At 43.0% G+C, this 16,180-nt stretch overlaps 1 protein-coding gene across 2 annotated transcripts in view; it reads left to right on the top strand.

Annotated features, from left to right (window-relative positions):
* The window catches only part of ANKZF1 (ankyrin repeat and zinc finger peptidyl tRNA hydrolase 1), a 56,259-nt gene that overhangs the window by 13,717 nt on the left and 26,362 nt on the right, over window positions 1–16,180 (top strand). For both annotated transcript variants that reach the window (XM_077447857.1, XM_077447858.1), the window contains exons 8-9: window positions 9,385–9,604; window positions 12,437–12,523. In XM_077447857.1, coding sequence (XP_077303983.1) covers window positions 9,385–9,604; window positions 12,437–12,523 — 307 coding nt within the window. The remainder of the gene's footprint in view (window positions 1–9,384; window positions 9,605–12,436; window positions 12,524–16,180) is intronic.

The raw sequence follows: 16,180 nt of genomic DNA, 5'->3' as shown, positions 1-16,180 counted from the left end.
CAAGAAATAGAAGAAACTTTAACTTTACAGCTTCTACCAAATGCTGAAATATCAGTTTTGTCTCAATTGGCCCTTTTAATGCTGAACTCCAACCATTTTTTTATTTTTTTTAATGGCATGCATTAAAAAAAAAACAAAAAAAACTCACCTTTTTATTTTGATGCTGTCCACTTAAAAAAAAAAAAAAAAAAAAAATAAGACCTTTGGTCAACTTCTGTATTGTAGGTAGAGGGGGTGTGGCTTGAAGATGGCGGAGTAGGAGACACACGCTCGTACAGGCTCCTGCCCTCCACCAGGTCCCGCAGGAATGCTACGGACACAGCACAGCGCGCCTAGTCCTCCCCACTCTCTCTAAACAAGGCGGTACAGAGAGCGTATGATGCTACGGACATAGGCTATCGATCCCCCCTCTTCAAACAGCGTGTTCTAGCAAGGGACACAGAGCAAGTATAGCAAGTTACACAAAGCAGGCGTTTACCCAGGGGATGAGGAAGAAGGAGAAGGGGGGACAAAAGCCGAAGGAACAGCCGGAGATAGAACGCTTCTTTCCCCATACGAGAGCGGCGGTATCCAGGAAACAATCAGCGGGACCACGTGACTCAATGGGAGGTGGAGACAAGTCGAGAGAGGGTGCTTCGGCGTCCTCCGGAATAGAAACGAACGAGTTGCAGGAACGAAGAAGATCTACGCCCCAGCTACAGACGGGTAAGACGAAGGGACCACAGAGAGAGGAGGTGAGGGAGGAAAATGAGAGCCCCCAGGAATACCAGGGAGATGCACAGCTACCTATGGGAAATCCAGAACTTAGAGCGCTGTTTCAAGCGCTTCCCACACGTGCAGATATTGAAACAATGGTGTCTAGGTTTGAGGATACACTCAGACGGGAGATGAAGTTGGTTCAAACCGAAGTGCAGCACCTATCAGACAGGCTACTAAGGGAGGAAGATCAGAGGGTATCCCTGGAGAAGCGCGTACACCAGCTGGAGCAGGTACAGACTTTACATGTTCTATGTGTTTCTAATATGCAGTTGCAAATAGAGGAAATGGAAGATCGCAGTCGCCGTCAGAATCTGAGATTCAGGGGGATCCCTGAGACAGTAGGTCGGGACGCACTGCAGCTTACGGTACAAACTATCTGTCAACAATTGCAAGCTCTTGCTCTCCCCCAGGATTGGGAGTTTGAGAGAGTGCACAGAGCCCTAGGACCCCCGTCAACAAATATAAATAGACCGAGAGATGTTATATGCAAGTTCTTGCGTTTCTCCCAGAAAGAGTTAATAAGTCGCAAAGCATGGGAGGCAGGTGATATAGAGCATGATGGAGCAAAGGTGAAAGTACTGCCCGACTTATCTCGGGCTACCCTGCAGCGAAGGGCAATGATGCGCCCACTCTTGGACAGAATTAAACATACAGGAGGGGCATATAAGTGGGGATACCCTATAGCGTTGACTGTAAGAAAAGATGCGATGACTTTTAGTCTGCGACACCCGGCAGAACTCCCGGATCTGTTCTCCTTTTTAGGAACAGAAGCCCTAGAGGTTCCGAACTGGCTCCAATCAATAACAGGACCCCTGAAAAAACAAAGACCTTTCGAAGGGGGGATGGACTTAAACCCCCAGAGAAGAGGAGAAACTAGATAGCAATTTTCAGCGGAACAATTGGGTGGGGGGGGGGGGGGGTGGGGGTGAGACTTTGTCTGGGTCCAACTTTTTTGGATTCTTTTTGAAAAATATTTACCCCTGATTGGCACCCCCTCTCTTCTCAGAAGAACGGATTGGAGGTTCCCCTCCCCCTTTTCTCTTTTTTTTTTTTTTTTTTTTTTTTGGGGTTTCCTCAGGGTCTCCCCTGTCCCCTGAAGGATAATTGGTTGAGGGTCCCCTCCTTTTTTTGTCCCCCCCTTTTTTTTTTTTTTTTCTCTCTTCAGAAGGGGAGGGAGGGGGGGGGTTAGATGTGAATGGGAAGATAGAGGTTGGGAAATTTTCCCTTTTTTTCTTTGCTGTTGTTTTGTAGTTGCACATTAGGTTTCTCTCTGGTTGGATGGGGTAAAGAAAGGCATAGGTTTTTTTTTTTATTTTGATAAATGTCTTTTTTTGGTGTGTAGAGAAGAAAGAGAAGTTTGGCGGAAACACCCAAAGGGGTGCTCTCCGCCTACTCCTCTCTAAAGGAGTTAATAGGAGGGGGGGGGAAATATTCAGTATAAATATATAAAATATAAAATAGAAAATATAATTTCACTTAATTATTATTATTATTTTTTTTTTTTCTTACAGTCTTTCTATGAGAACACACAAGAACACATTGGGGTAGTACTAGGAGTAATGATGGGTAGATTGGCACTAATGAGTAAAGATGATACGCAAATCTGTGAAGCGCTTCGTATTTTCTGATTGAGGGGGGGGTAAAGGTATAAAATTTATAAAGGGGGGTAGGGCAAGGGAAGAGGGGGGGAAGAGGAGAAAAAGGGGAAAAGGAAATATAATATGGATATGTATGAATTATATAAATATGTATATATGATAATTTGTATAAGGCATGAATGAGGTTAACCCCTTCAGAAAACTCCTCCATTAAATTCCAACCTATCGCAGAAGGATCTAAGAACTCCCTTTTTTCCTCTTTTTGGTTTTTTTTTTTTTCTCTCCTTTTTCTCTCTCTCTTTTCGTCTCTTTTTTTTGGTGCTCCCAGGGGCTTGGGTATTTAGTTATTATACTGTTGGTTATATTGTCTATGAGAAAAGAAAAATGAAACACAAGAAAAGATAAGGTAACAACACAAGTAGGACAGGAGGAATGGGGAAGGGTAAGAAAGTAGGGGTAAGGGGGGGAGGGGTAGGGGAAAGGGGGGAAGAAAGGGAAAGAAAAAAAAGGGTAAAGAGAAAGGGGAAATAATTTGGGCACTTATTAAAGTGGGAGGATAGTGGTGTGTAAGAGAAATAGTGGGAGGAGGGGGGAAGAGGAGGGGGGGAGTAGTAAAGTAGAAGATAGCGAGGGGGGGGAGGAGGTACGGGGTAAAGGCACTTTAATTCACACTGTCACTGTGAGGGTGAAGTGGGTAGGTTAGGTAGGTGGGGTAGGTATATAGGATGGGGAAGACCCTGTGGAGTAACTAAATAGAAGGAATAGGAGTTAGAGGTAATAAGAGGAGTGAAGTTAATGAAAGAGAAGTAGTGAGAAGGAAGTAAAACTCTAGGGGGAAAGGGAAGGGAGGGGGGGAGGGAGAGGGAAGAGAAGGGAAGGTCGGAGGGGAGGTTTGGGGGAGGGGAGGGGCGGTGGAGAGAGAGGAAAGGGAGGTCAGGAAACGAGAAGAGGGAAGGGGAAAGATGGGAAGAGGAGGAGGGGAAGAAGAGAGGAGGAAGGAAGGAGAGAGAAAAAGGGGGAAAGGGACTAGAGGAATAGAAGAGAGAGGAGGAGGAAGGATGGGGATGAGAGAATAGGGGACTACGATAGTAAAGGACGGGAATGCCTCCTAATATGGAAATAAAAAGTGCTGTGTAGCTGAAGAAAGTTAAGGGGTTGAGAAAGAGGGGGACGGGAGGGAGGGTATAGGAGCAGAGCACTCTGGCCGATTCAAGTCAACCCCCCAAATAGGTCTGCACCCACGCGAACCGTATAATTGGAGGTTCAGAACGGGGGTGCCTCCCCTAGGGGTTGATAGGAAAGGAGGGGGGTTAGATTCAGATTAGAAAAGATCGGGGTTTTTTCTTCTTTTTTTTTTTTTTTTTTTTTTTTTTTTTTTTTGCACACTACTGCCTTCTTATATCCTTTTGAAAGATGGAGGAGATAAGGGTAACTTCCATAAATGCAAAAGGATTAAATGTACCGGAGAAACGAAAGATACTCCTTAATGAACTAAAACGATCCAATACGGACGTGGCGTTCATACAAGAAACACACTTCAAAAGGAGTGACCTTCCGTATCTCCAGAATAGATTTTTCCCATGTGTATACCATGTACATAATCAAGTATCGAAGTCGAAGGGAGTGTCCATCTTAATTTCGAACCGAATACCCTGGGCTCTCCTGGATATGCGGAAAGATGTAGATGGACGCTTCCTTTTTATAAAGGGACAAATAGGGGGGGTAAAAGTAACGTTAGCTACTATTTATGCGCCAAATGTACATCAGGATAATTTTATAAATAAAACTCTGACAAAATTAATGGAATTTGCAGAAGGAAAAGTGATCTTAGGTGGAGATTTGAATATACCATTAAACCCTAGGGAAGACACATCAACGGGAGTCTCATCAGTCCCTAAGGGGGTCAGGGGGAAGATAATGCGGAAGTTGCAAGAGATGCATCTAGTGGATGTATGGAGGCTGCTACACGAAGGAGAGAGAGATTATACATTTTTTTCAAATCCACATCAACTCTACTCCCGCATCGATCTCTTTCTGATACCCCATTATTTACTGCCAGCAGTACAGAAAGTAGAGATAGGAAATATAACGTGGTCAGATCACGCACCAGTGACACTACAGATATCCATGTCATGCCCGGCCCTATCCAAGGGGCGCCAATGGCGGTTAAACAAAAGTCTGTTGCAGATTCCCGAAATACGGGAAGATGTAGGGAAAGAAATGGAAATGTACTTCCAGATAAATGACGCCCAGGGGAGTGATCCGGGCATGATATGGGAGGCACATAAGGCGGTAATGAGAGGAGTGCTGATTAAACATGGCTCTCGATTAAAGAAAATAAGAGAAGAACAGATGGTAAAATTAGCAGATGAAATTCAGAAGTTGGAGACTCTCCACAAGAATATACAAACTACATCTATAGGAAATGAGTTGGCACATCTGAGGAGACAGTTGACCGATCTCCTCCGATGTAAAGCGAAGGCGGCAATACAGTTTGGTAGGAAAATTACGTATGAACTAGGGGATAAGTGCAGCAAAGCATTAGCAGGGAAACTTAAAGAAAAGGGGAAGATGGTTTATGTCCCTCATATTAAAGGGGAAAATGGACGTCTGATCTCCCGTCCCAGTGAGATAGCTGAAAGATTTGGAGAATACTATTCTGGGCTATACAATTTATCACTACCCCGAGTACCCCAGGCTAAAATGGAGGAGTATCTATCAGCAGCAGGCCTATGTAGGCTCTCTTCCATGGAACGTAGTAGACTGGAAGCCCCTATAACGACAGAGGAGTTAAATGCAGTAATGAAAACAGTTAAACAAGGGAAAGCACCGGGGCCCGATGGATTTTCAATCCAGTACTACAAGAGTTTCCTCCCAATCTTAGGTTCGCATATGCTAAAGGCCTTTAATGCAATTGGCCAAGCTGCGACCCTCCCACAGGATGCACTTAGAGCACATATCTCGGTAATCCCAAAGGAAGGGAAGGACCCTGCGGACTGTGGGAGTTACCGACCTATCTCATTGTTAAACTGTGATCTGAAGCTTTTCACCGAACTGTTGTCTTCTCGCCTCCAACCATTATTAAATCAACTGGTACATCGAGACCAAGTAGGGTTTATCCCTACTAGGGAGGCGAGAGACAACACTGTTAAGGTACTCAACCTGGTCCACTATGCCAATCAAACTAGAACGCCCTCTATTTTTTTAAGTACAGACGCTGAAAAAGCATTTGATAGGGTGAACTGGAGGTTTATGTTCGAAGTATTGAGGCATATGGGACTAGGTGAGCATATGATAAGGTGGATATCTGGAATATACTCCTCTCCGCAGGCCGTGGTTAAAGTCAATGGGGTACTCTCAGAACCGATTAAAATCTCAAATGGGACACGGCAGGGGTGCCCACTTTCCCCTATGCTGTTCGCTCTCTCGATAGAACCGTTATTGAATAAAATTAGGCTAAACGCAGATATTAAAGGTCTACAAGTTGGAGATAGGAGCTATAAAATCTCTGCTTATGCAGATGATCTGCTGTTCTCTCTGGTTAGTCCACATATCTCACTGCCAAATTTAATGAAGGAAATAGATGAGTATGGTGCAGTGGCAAATTTTAAAATCAATTATTCAAAGTCAGAGGCGATGGGGGTAGCCCTCCCCTGGGAAAAACAACAAATGTTACAACCCAACTTTAAATTTAAATGGGTAGGGACAGCCCTGAAATACCTGGGCACACAGATCCCAGTAAAAATAGAAGAGACATTTAAGTTGAATTTCCCCCCGCTTCTTAAGGCAGTTAAAATATTGTTAGAGAAATGGCAACAGGGACGTCATTCATGGTTTGGCCGCTGCAACTCTATTAAAATGAGTATCCTGCCAAAATTTTTATATCTACTACAGGCCCTACCAATAGAAATCCCATCTGCTTTTTTTCGTGAAATAGACACAGTGTTTACGAAATTTATTTGGGCAGGTAAACGACCGAGGATCAGTAGAAGCCGGATGACTATGCTAAAAAGAGATGGAGGCTTAGCAGTACCAGATTTACTTAAATACTATAAGGCAGTGCATATTGGGAGGATTATCGACTGGTGCCGACATACAGAATTTAAGATTTGGATAGAACTAGAACAAGAAATGTGTATAGTACCTCTCCGAAGAGCGATTTGGTGCTATACAAATCTACCAGACTCTATGAAAAAGCATCCGCTTATAGGCCCAACATTACAAATAGGATTTAGAATTAGTCAGAACCCTAAATTCTCGTCAGCGCATTCCCCATTAGTTCCGGTGCTAGGTAACCCCAGTTTTAAACCAGGAATGGAGAGGAGAGACTTTAAGAACCTGCGGGAAAAGGGGTATATGCAGGTATCACATTTTCTACAATCTAATGCCTGGCCAACAGTGACTACTTTGACTCAACAAGGGGGCCAATTTGAAGTGAAGGTGTGGCAGGCAATGCAGCTTCGGCACTTTTTTGAGTCATTAGGTCCAGCAATAAACTATAAACAAGATCTAACTAGATTTGAAATATACTGTGAAGAGAAGGAACCTCTGTCTCGAACGATATCAAAGATATATACATTGCTTATAGCCCCCCCAGATAATTATGAGATGCCATGCTTTGTAAAGTGGGAAAGGGACTTGGATAGGACATTCTCATTAGATCAACGTCAGAGGATGATATACCTCTCGTTAAACACATCAATCTGTACTGGAATTCAGGAATTGAATTACAAACTGTTGACGAGGTGGTATTATACCCCATCGAAGCTCCAGAGGTTTTCCCCTGGAGCATCAGATCAATGTTGGAGGTGCAACGGGGGACGGGGGACTTTACTACATATTTTCTGGACATGTCCCAGGATCAAACAGTATTGGAAAGACGTGCAAAAAATTATGCAAAAATTTACAGAATATCCAATAACGGAGGACCCGGCTTTTTTCTTGTTGCACCTCTCACATATCCCAATAAGAAAATATAAGGGCTCGGTATTGTGTCACATGGTTAATGAGGCTAAGGGTTGCATTGCTCGTTCCTGGAAAGACTCTAAACCACCAACAATAACAATGTGGTTAAATAAAGTGAGGAAGGTGGGGGCTGTGGAAGATTTAATATACTCGGCCCAAGACAGAAGCGAGCAATATGCTAGGATATGGGCGGGATGGAATATTTTCCTCTCTTCAGAAGAGGGAAAGAAACTGCTGGGGAATAGGGAAAGATAAGGAGATCACCATGTAGTGGGAATAAGTAAATCATATGGGCTGGAAGCAGAAGGGGTGTTCTTTTTTATTTTTTTTTTTTTTTCCGGAGGGTGGGAGGGAAGGGGGGGAAAAAAAAAACTAAAATAAAAGGAGGGAAAGTGGAATACGTAAAAACAGTAGAGATAAATAAGAAATGGGCTCTCAGTTATGTAAACCAGGGAAATTGTATTTTTGGTAGAGATTAAAAGGGACTGAGCACCGACGAATGTTTGTATGTATTTATGAAAATGTATGTAACTGGACTATGTAACCTCCTTGAAGTTTAAATAAAGAATATAAAAAAAAATAAATAAATAAATAAACTCCTCTTCTAGGTTGAATGAAGGCCAATGTCATTCAACTCACCTCCTGGAAGTCCAAGCTGTCATGGGCCCGCCCCCTGGAGGGAAGGTATCCCCTCAGCCTTGGATCACGGTGCTGCAGCACATAGCGTGGCTATGAGCAGCATTTTGTGTCACAGTAAGGACCGGCCACGCTACAGCTGGCGCAGAAGATGAAGAACTTGTGATGTCACCGCACTGACCAGAAGTCACCTGAAATTAAAGCAATACTCCAGGAATTGCACACAAAAAAAGTGAGTGATATGCTCATCAAGTCTAGTTGTAGAGGAATCTGCTCTAACACGGGTCTCACTTCTCAATGCAGCAGTACTGCGAACAGTCCCCTGAAACTCCTTCTCTGAGGTGTTGCGCCTGGGGGTTGCACGCTGACCTCCTCTCATACAATGCAGGACCAATAGCCCTGTGTTGTACATGAGGATACCAAGGCTTGCCCAACTGGGTGTCATAGAGAAGAGTGCTGGAGCCTGTTTGAGCAAGGAATAAGGTAAGTACTACATCTTGTTCTACCATCCATAGACTTAATGAGCATTTACCCTTTTAGTCTTGGGGTTGCAAGAGTCTTTTCTTGTATCATTTGTGGAGTTCAGCTTTAAGGTGGTAGTAAAGTCAGCGTCGTGAATAGTTGCTGACAGGCAGAGTATGTATCGGTCTCTTCTGTCATACAGACTTCCTCCTGCCGCATGCGCAGCTCAGTCAACATTTACGGCCCCCTGTGCTGTTGCTATGTGACTCCTGGTTGCATGCGCGGGAGTGATGTCATCGCGACCCAGTCATTCAAGCGACTGAGGGCGCAGAAACCAGAAGAATGGCCGAGTGAAGATGGAAGCACCTAGAACCAGCCGGATCAATTGCAACAGAGCTGGAGGGCTCGGCTTTGACAGGTAAGTGTGCTGTAACATACTAGTATGCTGAGCATACTAGTACATTATAGCATAACCCACCTAGGGACCCCAAAAAGAAAGTGCAAGTAAAGTCTGCTGTAGTTTCTTAAGGTACTGTGTATATATATATATATATATATATATATATCTATCTGGAGAATTAAAAAATAAAAAAAGGGCTTTTTTTTAATTTTTTTTTTTTTCTCTAAGCCCTTGTTCACACTGGAGCAACTTTGTCATGCAATTTCACCTGTCAAATCGCATGACCAGTCACACGCTATTGTCAGAAATGGCCCTGTTCAAATCACTGACTTTGCAAAGAATGAGGGCTCAACGCTCCCCCAGTAAGATATTTTACAAAAGATCTACAGTATGAAAACAATATCTTTTATATTAAAATTCTTTTGTTTAACCCAGTTATCACAATTGCCATTCTTTTCTTACCTCATACTATAATCTAGAGAGCCATAGCGGGATTTCTCATAATTCAGTGATGATTTATGTCAGCAATGGTTGTTCAGTACATTATTTTGTTTTCTTCACCAGGACATAAACCAATTGTTGCAGAGTTGGACAGAACACATTGCTGAGGCTCGTGGAATCTTCCTGCGTGCTCCACGCTCTGATAAGACTCTTTTCTTGGGGCGGAACTCCCCAATCCCAAAGAAGGACCCACGGGTTCATGGCATTCCCTTCAGCACTAGGAGAGCCACCTTCCGAGAGGTGCAGCGTGTACACTCACAGCTCTTTACTCTGCAGGTACACGGTAAGTGCAAGGGGAAGAGATAACTAGACATCATTTATTATGCAGAGATTGCCTACTGAATAGAGGATAGGGCGAGGAAGCATGAGAGGTCCTTTGTGTGTGTGTGTGTATTAGAGCTGCACGCTTAATTGTTAAAAAATCGCAATCTCGATTCTACCCTCTCACGATCTCTATGCAGAATTACCAGATTCATTCACTTAACAAGTGTAGAGAGTTCTATGCTCACTCAGCTGGCAAAAGAAAAAAAAAAACAGGCAGTCTGCCAAGTTTTTCATAATTCTCAGTACTAGTAGAGAACTAGAAACATTGTAACTTTTCTTCCTTAGATGAAAGGGATGACCTTAGGTGTGTAATTGAAGGAAGTTTACCCACTTAAAGTCTAAAGCTTTTTCTGACACTAGTTTCTTATAAAGTAAAAAAAAAAAAATATATATATATATATATATATATATTGTAAGGGATCTTCCCGGGGTAGGGTGTGTTTGGACACAGTTCACAGCAGACTTGGAATTTATAAAGCAGATCTTGGCGTTTATTCGTGGTACAAACAGTCCAGCAAACAAAATATACAGCAACACCGTGCTTTCTAAGTACAACAAAAATAAAAGACCTAGCCCGGCTGGGCGCTTACTAACAGGTTCTGCTCACCTATCTGACACTTACAAACACAGCGTCTTTCGCCTGGATGTCGCAGGGTGAGTTTTAGCTCCAGCAGTGGCTGTGCTTGCAGCTTCCTTCAACACACAGATTGTTCATCCCCTGGCTGAGAGCCATCACCTGCAGACCCTACAGAGCCTTTAGCTTCCCAGGCTAATTAGGATCAAAGCTCACCTGATCCCAAACCCAGAACTGGATCGGGGGATGTGGAATGACAGGTCCCTCTACCAAACCTACCTGCCATTCCATATAAACCCAGGCCCAGCAAAATTAAATAACAATTCAGCAGCATATCGCTGCTGAGAAACTGATCCATCCTGGATTTTACCATCTCACACTGTGTAGCAACCTAGGTGAGATGTACACCCCCTCGATCACTTCTCCAGTGACATGTCTACAATATATATATATATATATATATATATATATATATATATATATATATATATATATATATATATATATATATAAATTTCTTAGCATAGATCCTAGGGAATAAAATGGCAATTGTTGACATTTTTTTGTCACACAGTATTTATGCAGCGGTCTTTCCAATGCAATTTTTGTGGAAAAAATACACTTCAATTAATAAAAAAAAAAAAAAAAAACTAAACAGTAAAGTTAGCCCAATTTTTTTTTTTTGTATAATGTGAAAGATGTTACGCTTCAAGAATCGTGATCTTTATTCTAAGCAAATATATTGTGATTCTCATTTTAGCCAGAATCATGCAGCTCGTGTGTGTATATAATATATATAATGTGTGTGCGTTCCTGATTATTCTGCCATGGCAGATGTGCCTGGCTCTTTCTCAATTACTATTAGGCATTGGTTCATTTTTGATGAAGTTGATACATTTGCTACAATCTTGTGCAACCTTTTTAGCAATTGCCTACAACTGACCTGATGAGAAACCAGTTTAATTGGTTCCCAGTTAGCAGGATCAGGCATCCTAGCTATTAGGCTCGGTTCACACAGGGGCAACACGACTTTTGGAGGCAACTTGGACGTGACGTGACTTGACGTGACGTGACTTGGACGCGACTTACAACACTACTCCAGGCCAGGCGACTTGCCGTGGCCAATCAGAGAATGAGCTCTCAGGGGGGAACTCCTTTTGAGAGCTGATAATTCTCTGAGACTCGCCTCTGTATAGACAGAGATCCGACTTGGAGGCGACCTCCATTGAAATCAATGGGTACCAGTCGTCTACAAGTCGGATTGAAGTAGTACAGGAACCTTTTCTGAAGTCGGAGCGACTTCAGTAGCGTGCATTAAGACGGCTCTCATTCACTTACATTGATTTCTACATGTTGTGCGACCTGAGGTGACTTGAAGTCGGATCTGAGTCGCCCCTGTGTGAACCGGCACTTAGTAAAGACTGTGATTTGAGAGCCAGCAGCTGTGCAAAGTGTTGACTCTGGTCTCCCGAAGGGTGGCACAGGGCACCTTTCTGGGGAACGTTGATAAACAGATTGCGAGCAAGAAGTATTTAGTCTAGTGGCAGTCGCTTTATCCTCCTCCTCCCCATTCCCGTTTTTTTTTTTTTTTTTTGTTTTTTTTTTTTGCAAGATTAAATAAGGATTAACTATATCATCTAGTCACAAGATATTTGTGTGCTTCATATCATTTTAAAAGAGTTGAAAAGTGTCATGTTTTTTCTCCTTAATGCATTCTATGCATTAAGGTGAAAAATCTTCTGTGCTGCAGCTGCCCCCCCCCCCCCTCATAGTCCCCCCCCCCTTTTTCTTACCTGAAACCGATTTGTTCCAGCGAAAAGCACAAGCCCAGCAGCTTCAGCGTTGTCTCTATCCATATTAGATAGATAGCAGCGGGAGCCATTGGCCCCCGCTGCTGTCAATCAAATCCAGGGGGCGGGGCTGGGGCTGAGTCCTGCTGTCTATGCCGATGGACGCAGCAGCACTCAGGAGCGTGCCCGCACACGTGTGTCCCCATGGAATGCAGCTCCCCATGGGGGTACCCAATGAAGAGGAGAGGCCAGGAGTGCCGCCGGGGGGGACCCCAGAAAAAGCGGATCGGGGCCGCTCCTGTGCAAAACCCTTGCACAGAAGAGGTAAGTATAACATGTTTGTTTTAGAAAAAAAAACAAAAAAATCTTTAAAATCACTTTAAGTATCGCAATGTGTTATCACGCCTTTTATACTCTTTGTGCACAGACAGGGAAATACCAATCGTTGGAATACGGGAGAAACCTGTCAGATCCAGAAAACCGAAATGGACAGAAAACCAGGAGGAGACAACCGGTAATAACGGCAGTGATACATTTTAACGGCATGGTATATTACAGCTCTTGTTTTATCCAGTACAATTATAAGATCACGTTACATTCTAAAAATACATCTATTAAAAAAACAAATCCAGAAACTTTAATGTGGAAAGTTGTTGTTTTTTTTTTTTTTTTTTAAGATTTTTCCCACCGTCCAAAAAAATTGCTGTTGTAAACCAAGAAAAACTTGTCACAAGTCACTCTTGCTAATAGCAGAGGGTCAAAGTAGGGGATAGAAATGACAGGGGTTGATTTACTAAAGACAAAGAGACTGTGCATTTTGCAAAGTGCAGTTGCTCCAGAGCTTATTACATTTAGGTAAATATTCACTTTGCAGCAAATACTAAATCACATGCAAGTGAAAAAACAGCATTTTTGTTTGCATGTGATTGGATGATGGAAGTCAGCAGAGCTTCTTTTCATTGACTAAGCTCTGGAGCAACTGCACTTGAAGAGTGCACAGTCTATTTGCCTTTAGTAAATCAACCCTTTAGTGCTCTTAATTGACACAAGTGCACACTACAGAGGGATATGCTTTGTTCATATTGCACGTCTGAGGTTTACAACCACTTTAATACATAATTAAATGCATTTTAAAGGATAAGTTCACCTTTTGTAAAAAATAATAAATGCACATCTTTTTTGCAGGTAAAAAAATGTGCATGTATTATTTTACCAGGAGCCTGCAAAGCATTGCACCCATGATCAGCAGATTGCAGGTGCATTGCAGGACTCCTGCAGACTGTTGGTGTAAGCTGTCTGTTTGTAACTCATACGGGCAAGCAGTTACATAATGGCAGGAACTCAACACGATCCTGGTAGTTTAGAACCAACAACCACAAAGGATGTCAGTACTTGTAGTTCTCCCATTCCCACAGAACTTTGTGAATGAATGATGTGGCCGGGCGAGAAGATCATGTTTTTTTATTGTGATAGCGAGTTCGGGGAGAAAATCCCCATCACAAGACGCGGTTGGCCAGACAGCGGCTGCAGCAGTGGGAACATGTTGAATGTTCTACCCTAAAAAACATCTGGAACATGCTCCCCAAGGTGAACTATCCTTTAAATACAGGCAGTGTAGGCACCTGAATGTGACCTAGTATCGGCCTCTGTACAGCAGAACTGGAGTGTGGGATGAGGGAGACAATTTATTAATCTCCTGATCAGAACTTGATGAGTTCATCACAGTGCTGCTTCTCCTTTCACTGTCTAGTCACAGATTGAGGGTGAGTCTAGGATGATCTGAGCTCAAACAAATTTGCAAATACATGTGTAAGCTGCAGCAGCCACGTCACAGCACCCTGGTATATTACAGTCCTAACTCAATAATTTTGAGAGTCACCTGAGTTGGAGCACTTGTATAATAATGGATAGATTAAGGCCAGGTATGCCTGGAGGAAGCCCTTCTTTCCTTAAAGGAATAGGGAGGTAATGGACACTCTGCAATAACACAATGGGAGCGAAGGCATACAGTGTGTCTGGACTCTCAAATTGATAGTGTTGGAACTGCGCTACATTGGGGTGCCATAACATAGCCGCTGCAGCTCATGCAATTATTTCTAAATGTGTGCAAACTAAACCCCTTGGTTTTTAAGGTGAAGTGTTATGCCCTGTACACACTAGCGGATTTTCCATTGGAAAAAACTTGGATGGTTTTTCCGAGGGAATTCCGCTCAAGCTGTCTTGCATACACACGGTCACACAAATGTTCTCTGAACTTTCGACCGTCAAGAACGCGGTGATGTACAACACTACGACGAGCCGAGGAAATGAAGTTCAATGCTTCCGAGCATGCGTCGAATTGTTTCCGAGCATGCGTAGGAATTTTGCATATCGGAAAGCTCACATTGGACTTTTGCTGGGGGAATTTCCGATCGTGTGTACGGAGCATTAGACAAGGTCAATTCGGTTTGTTGCAGGCTGGCTGGTAAGTGAGCTGGGAATTTTTTTTTTTTTTTTTTTTTTGACATGCGTCACTCTTCCAAATGCTCCCTGCCTTCCCTACCAATGTGCTATTGCTGGATGTCCAGTCCCTATACCCTTTTAAGGAGTGGTGAGCTCCCTCCAGGCATACCTGCCCTTTAATATATGCATTATTATATATGTACTCCAACTTACTCTCAAAATGATAGAACTGCAGTACACTGGGGTGCCATGACGTGGCCACTACAGCTTACGCATATATTTGCAAACATGTGCAACTAAATCCCTTTTTAATGTGAACTGTTAGACGAGACAATTTGGTTTGTTGCAGGCTGGCTGGTAAGTGAGCTGAGAATTTTTGTAGTTTTTTTTTTTTTTTACTATGTAGTCTAGCAGTACAGTCTCATCAGGAACCCTCCGCACCCTGTGATTGGACAGTAAGTAGCTGCACATTGATAAAGTCATCCTTTTCGCTCTCCTGTAATGCCCCCGTACACACGGTCGGATTTTCCGACGGAAAATGTTCAATGTGAGCTTGTTGGAAATTCCGATCGTGTGTACACAATTCCGATGCACAAAGTTCCACGCAGTCTCGGAATCGAGCAGAAGAAAACTGGCTATTGAAATTCATTTTACTCGGCTCGTCGTACGTGTTGTACGTCACCGTGTTCTTGACGTTCGGAATTTCTGACAAGATTTGCGTAACCGTGTGTATGCAAGACAAGTTTGAGCCAACGTCCGTCTGAAAAAATCCCATGGATTTTGTTGTCGGAATGTCCGATCGTGTGTAAGGGGCATTAGAATGTTCACTGATTTAAGCTAGCAATAGATGGATTGAAAATCATCTAGTTCAGCAAGGACCAGCCAAATTTTCTATTCATCTCCAGCTGTCCATCCTCTTATGATGGAAATTTTTAATTTTATCGGCTGCAGCTCCGGTCTGTATTTTGACCGCGGAGGAGTCACCACTATCAGAATACAATATTACAGCGCGGAGGATTCTTCCATCCACCCCACTTCTGTGAATGGGAGATTCCAATTTTATTTTTATTTTTTTTCAGATCAGCCCACTGGATGATCAAAAAATAAACTGTCACCGTATGGCCAGTCTTAGAATGACAATATCACATGGAGCAATAGGTTCCTGGTTGTCTGAGTGTGTTCTGCAGAGGGTTACAGGAAACTGGTTTTAGGTCAGAATCAGCTACTTGTGTTATATGCAAAAACGCACATCACTTTTGTGTGGTCACTAAGATGGGGATGAGAAGAATCTCTGCAACAGAGACCAGACAACAATAAAAGCACTTTATTTAGTAGAATGGGGTAAGGTTCAAGCCTCTGTCAAGTTTGTATTAATGTGTTCCCATTAAGGACATTCTTTCCCACTTCCTGTGTGGTCATCAGAACAGGAAGTAAGGGCAGATCTCCCCTTAAAGAGACACAGACTGCATCAGAAACTGACAGGAATTCTATCCTTTCATCCATTAAAAAAAAACAAAAAAAACTCGAACATGAAATGACTGTTAAAGTAATGTACTGTATTTGTCATAATGTATAATTAACCACTTCAGCCCCGGAAGCATTTACCCCCTTTCTGACCAGAACACTTTTTTGCGATTCAGCACTGCGTCACTTTAACTGATCGAGCCCGCGGGCCTGCTCACAGAGCTCGCGGCAGGCGCACGTGCACATCGGGAAATTAAAAGTAACG

This window comes from Lithobates pipiens, unplaced genomic scaffold, assembly GCF_037356315.1.
Source record: "Lithobates pipiens isolate NorthernLeopardFrog02 unplaced genomic scaffold, aLitPip1_a1.2 Scaffold_22, whole genome shotgun sequence".
In the NCBI taxonomy this organism is placed as follows: domain Eukaryota; kingdom Metazoa; phylum Chordata; class Amphibia; order Anura; family Ranidae; genus Lithobates; species Lithobates pipiens.
The sequence above is the reverse complement of the archived record's forward strand: the minus strand, read 5'-3'. Positions and strand labels throughout refer to the sequence as shown.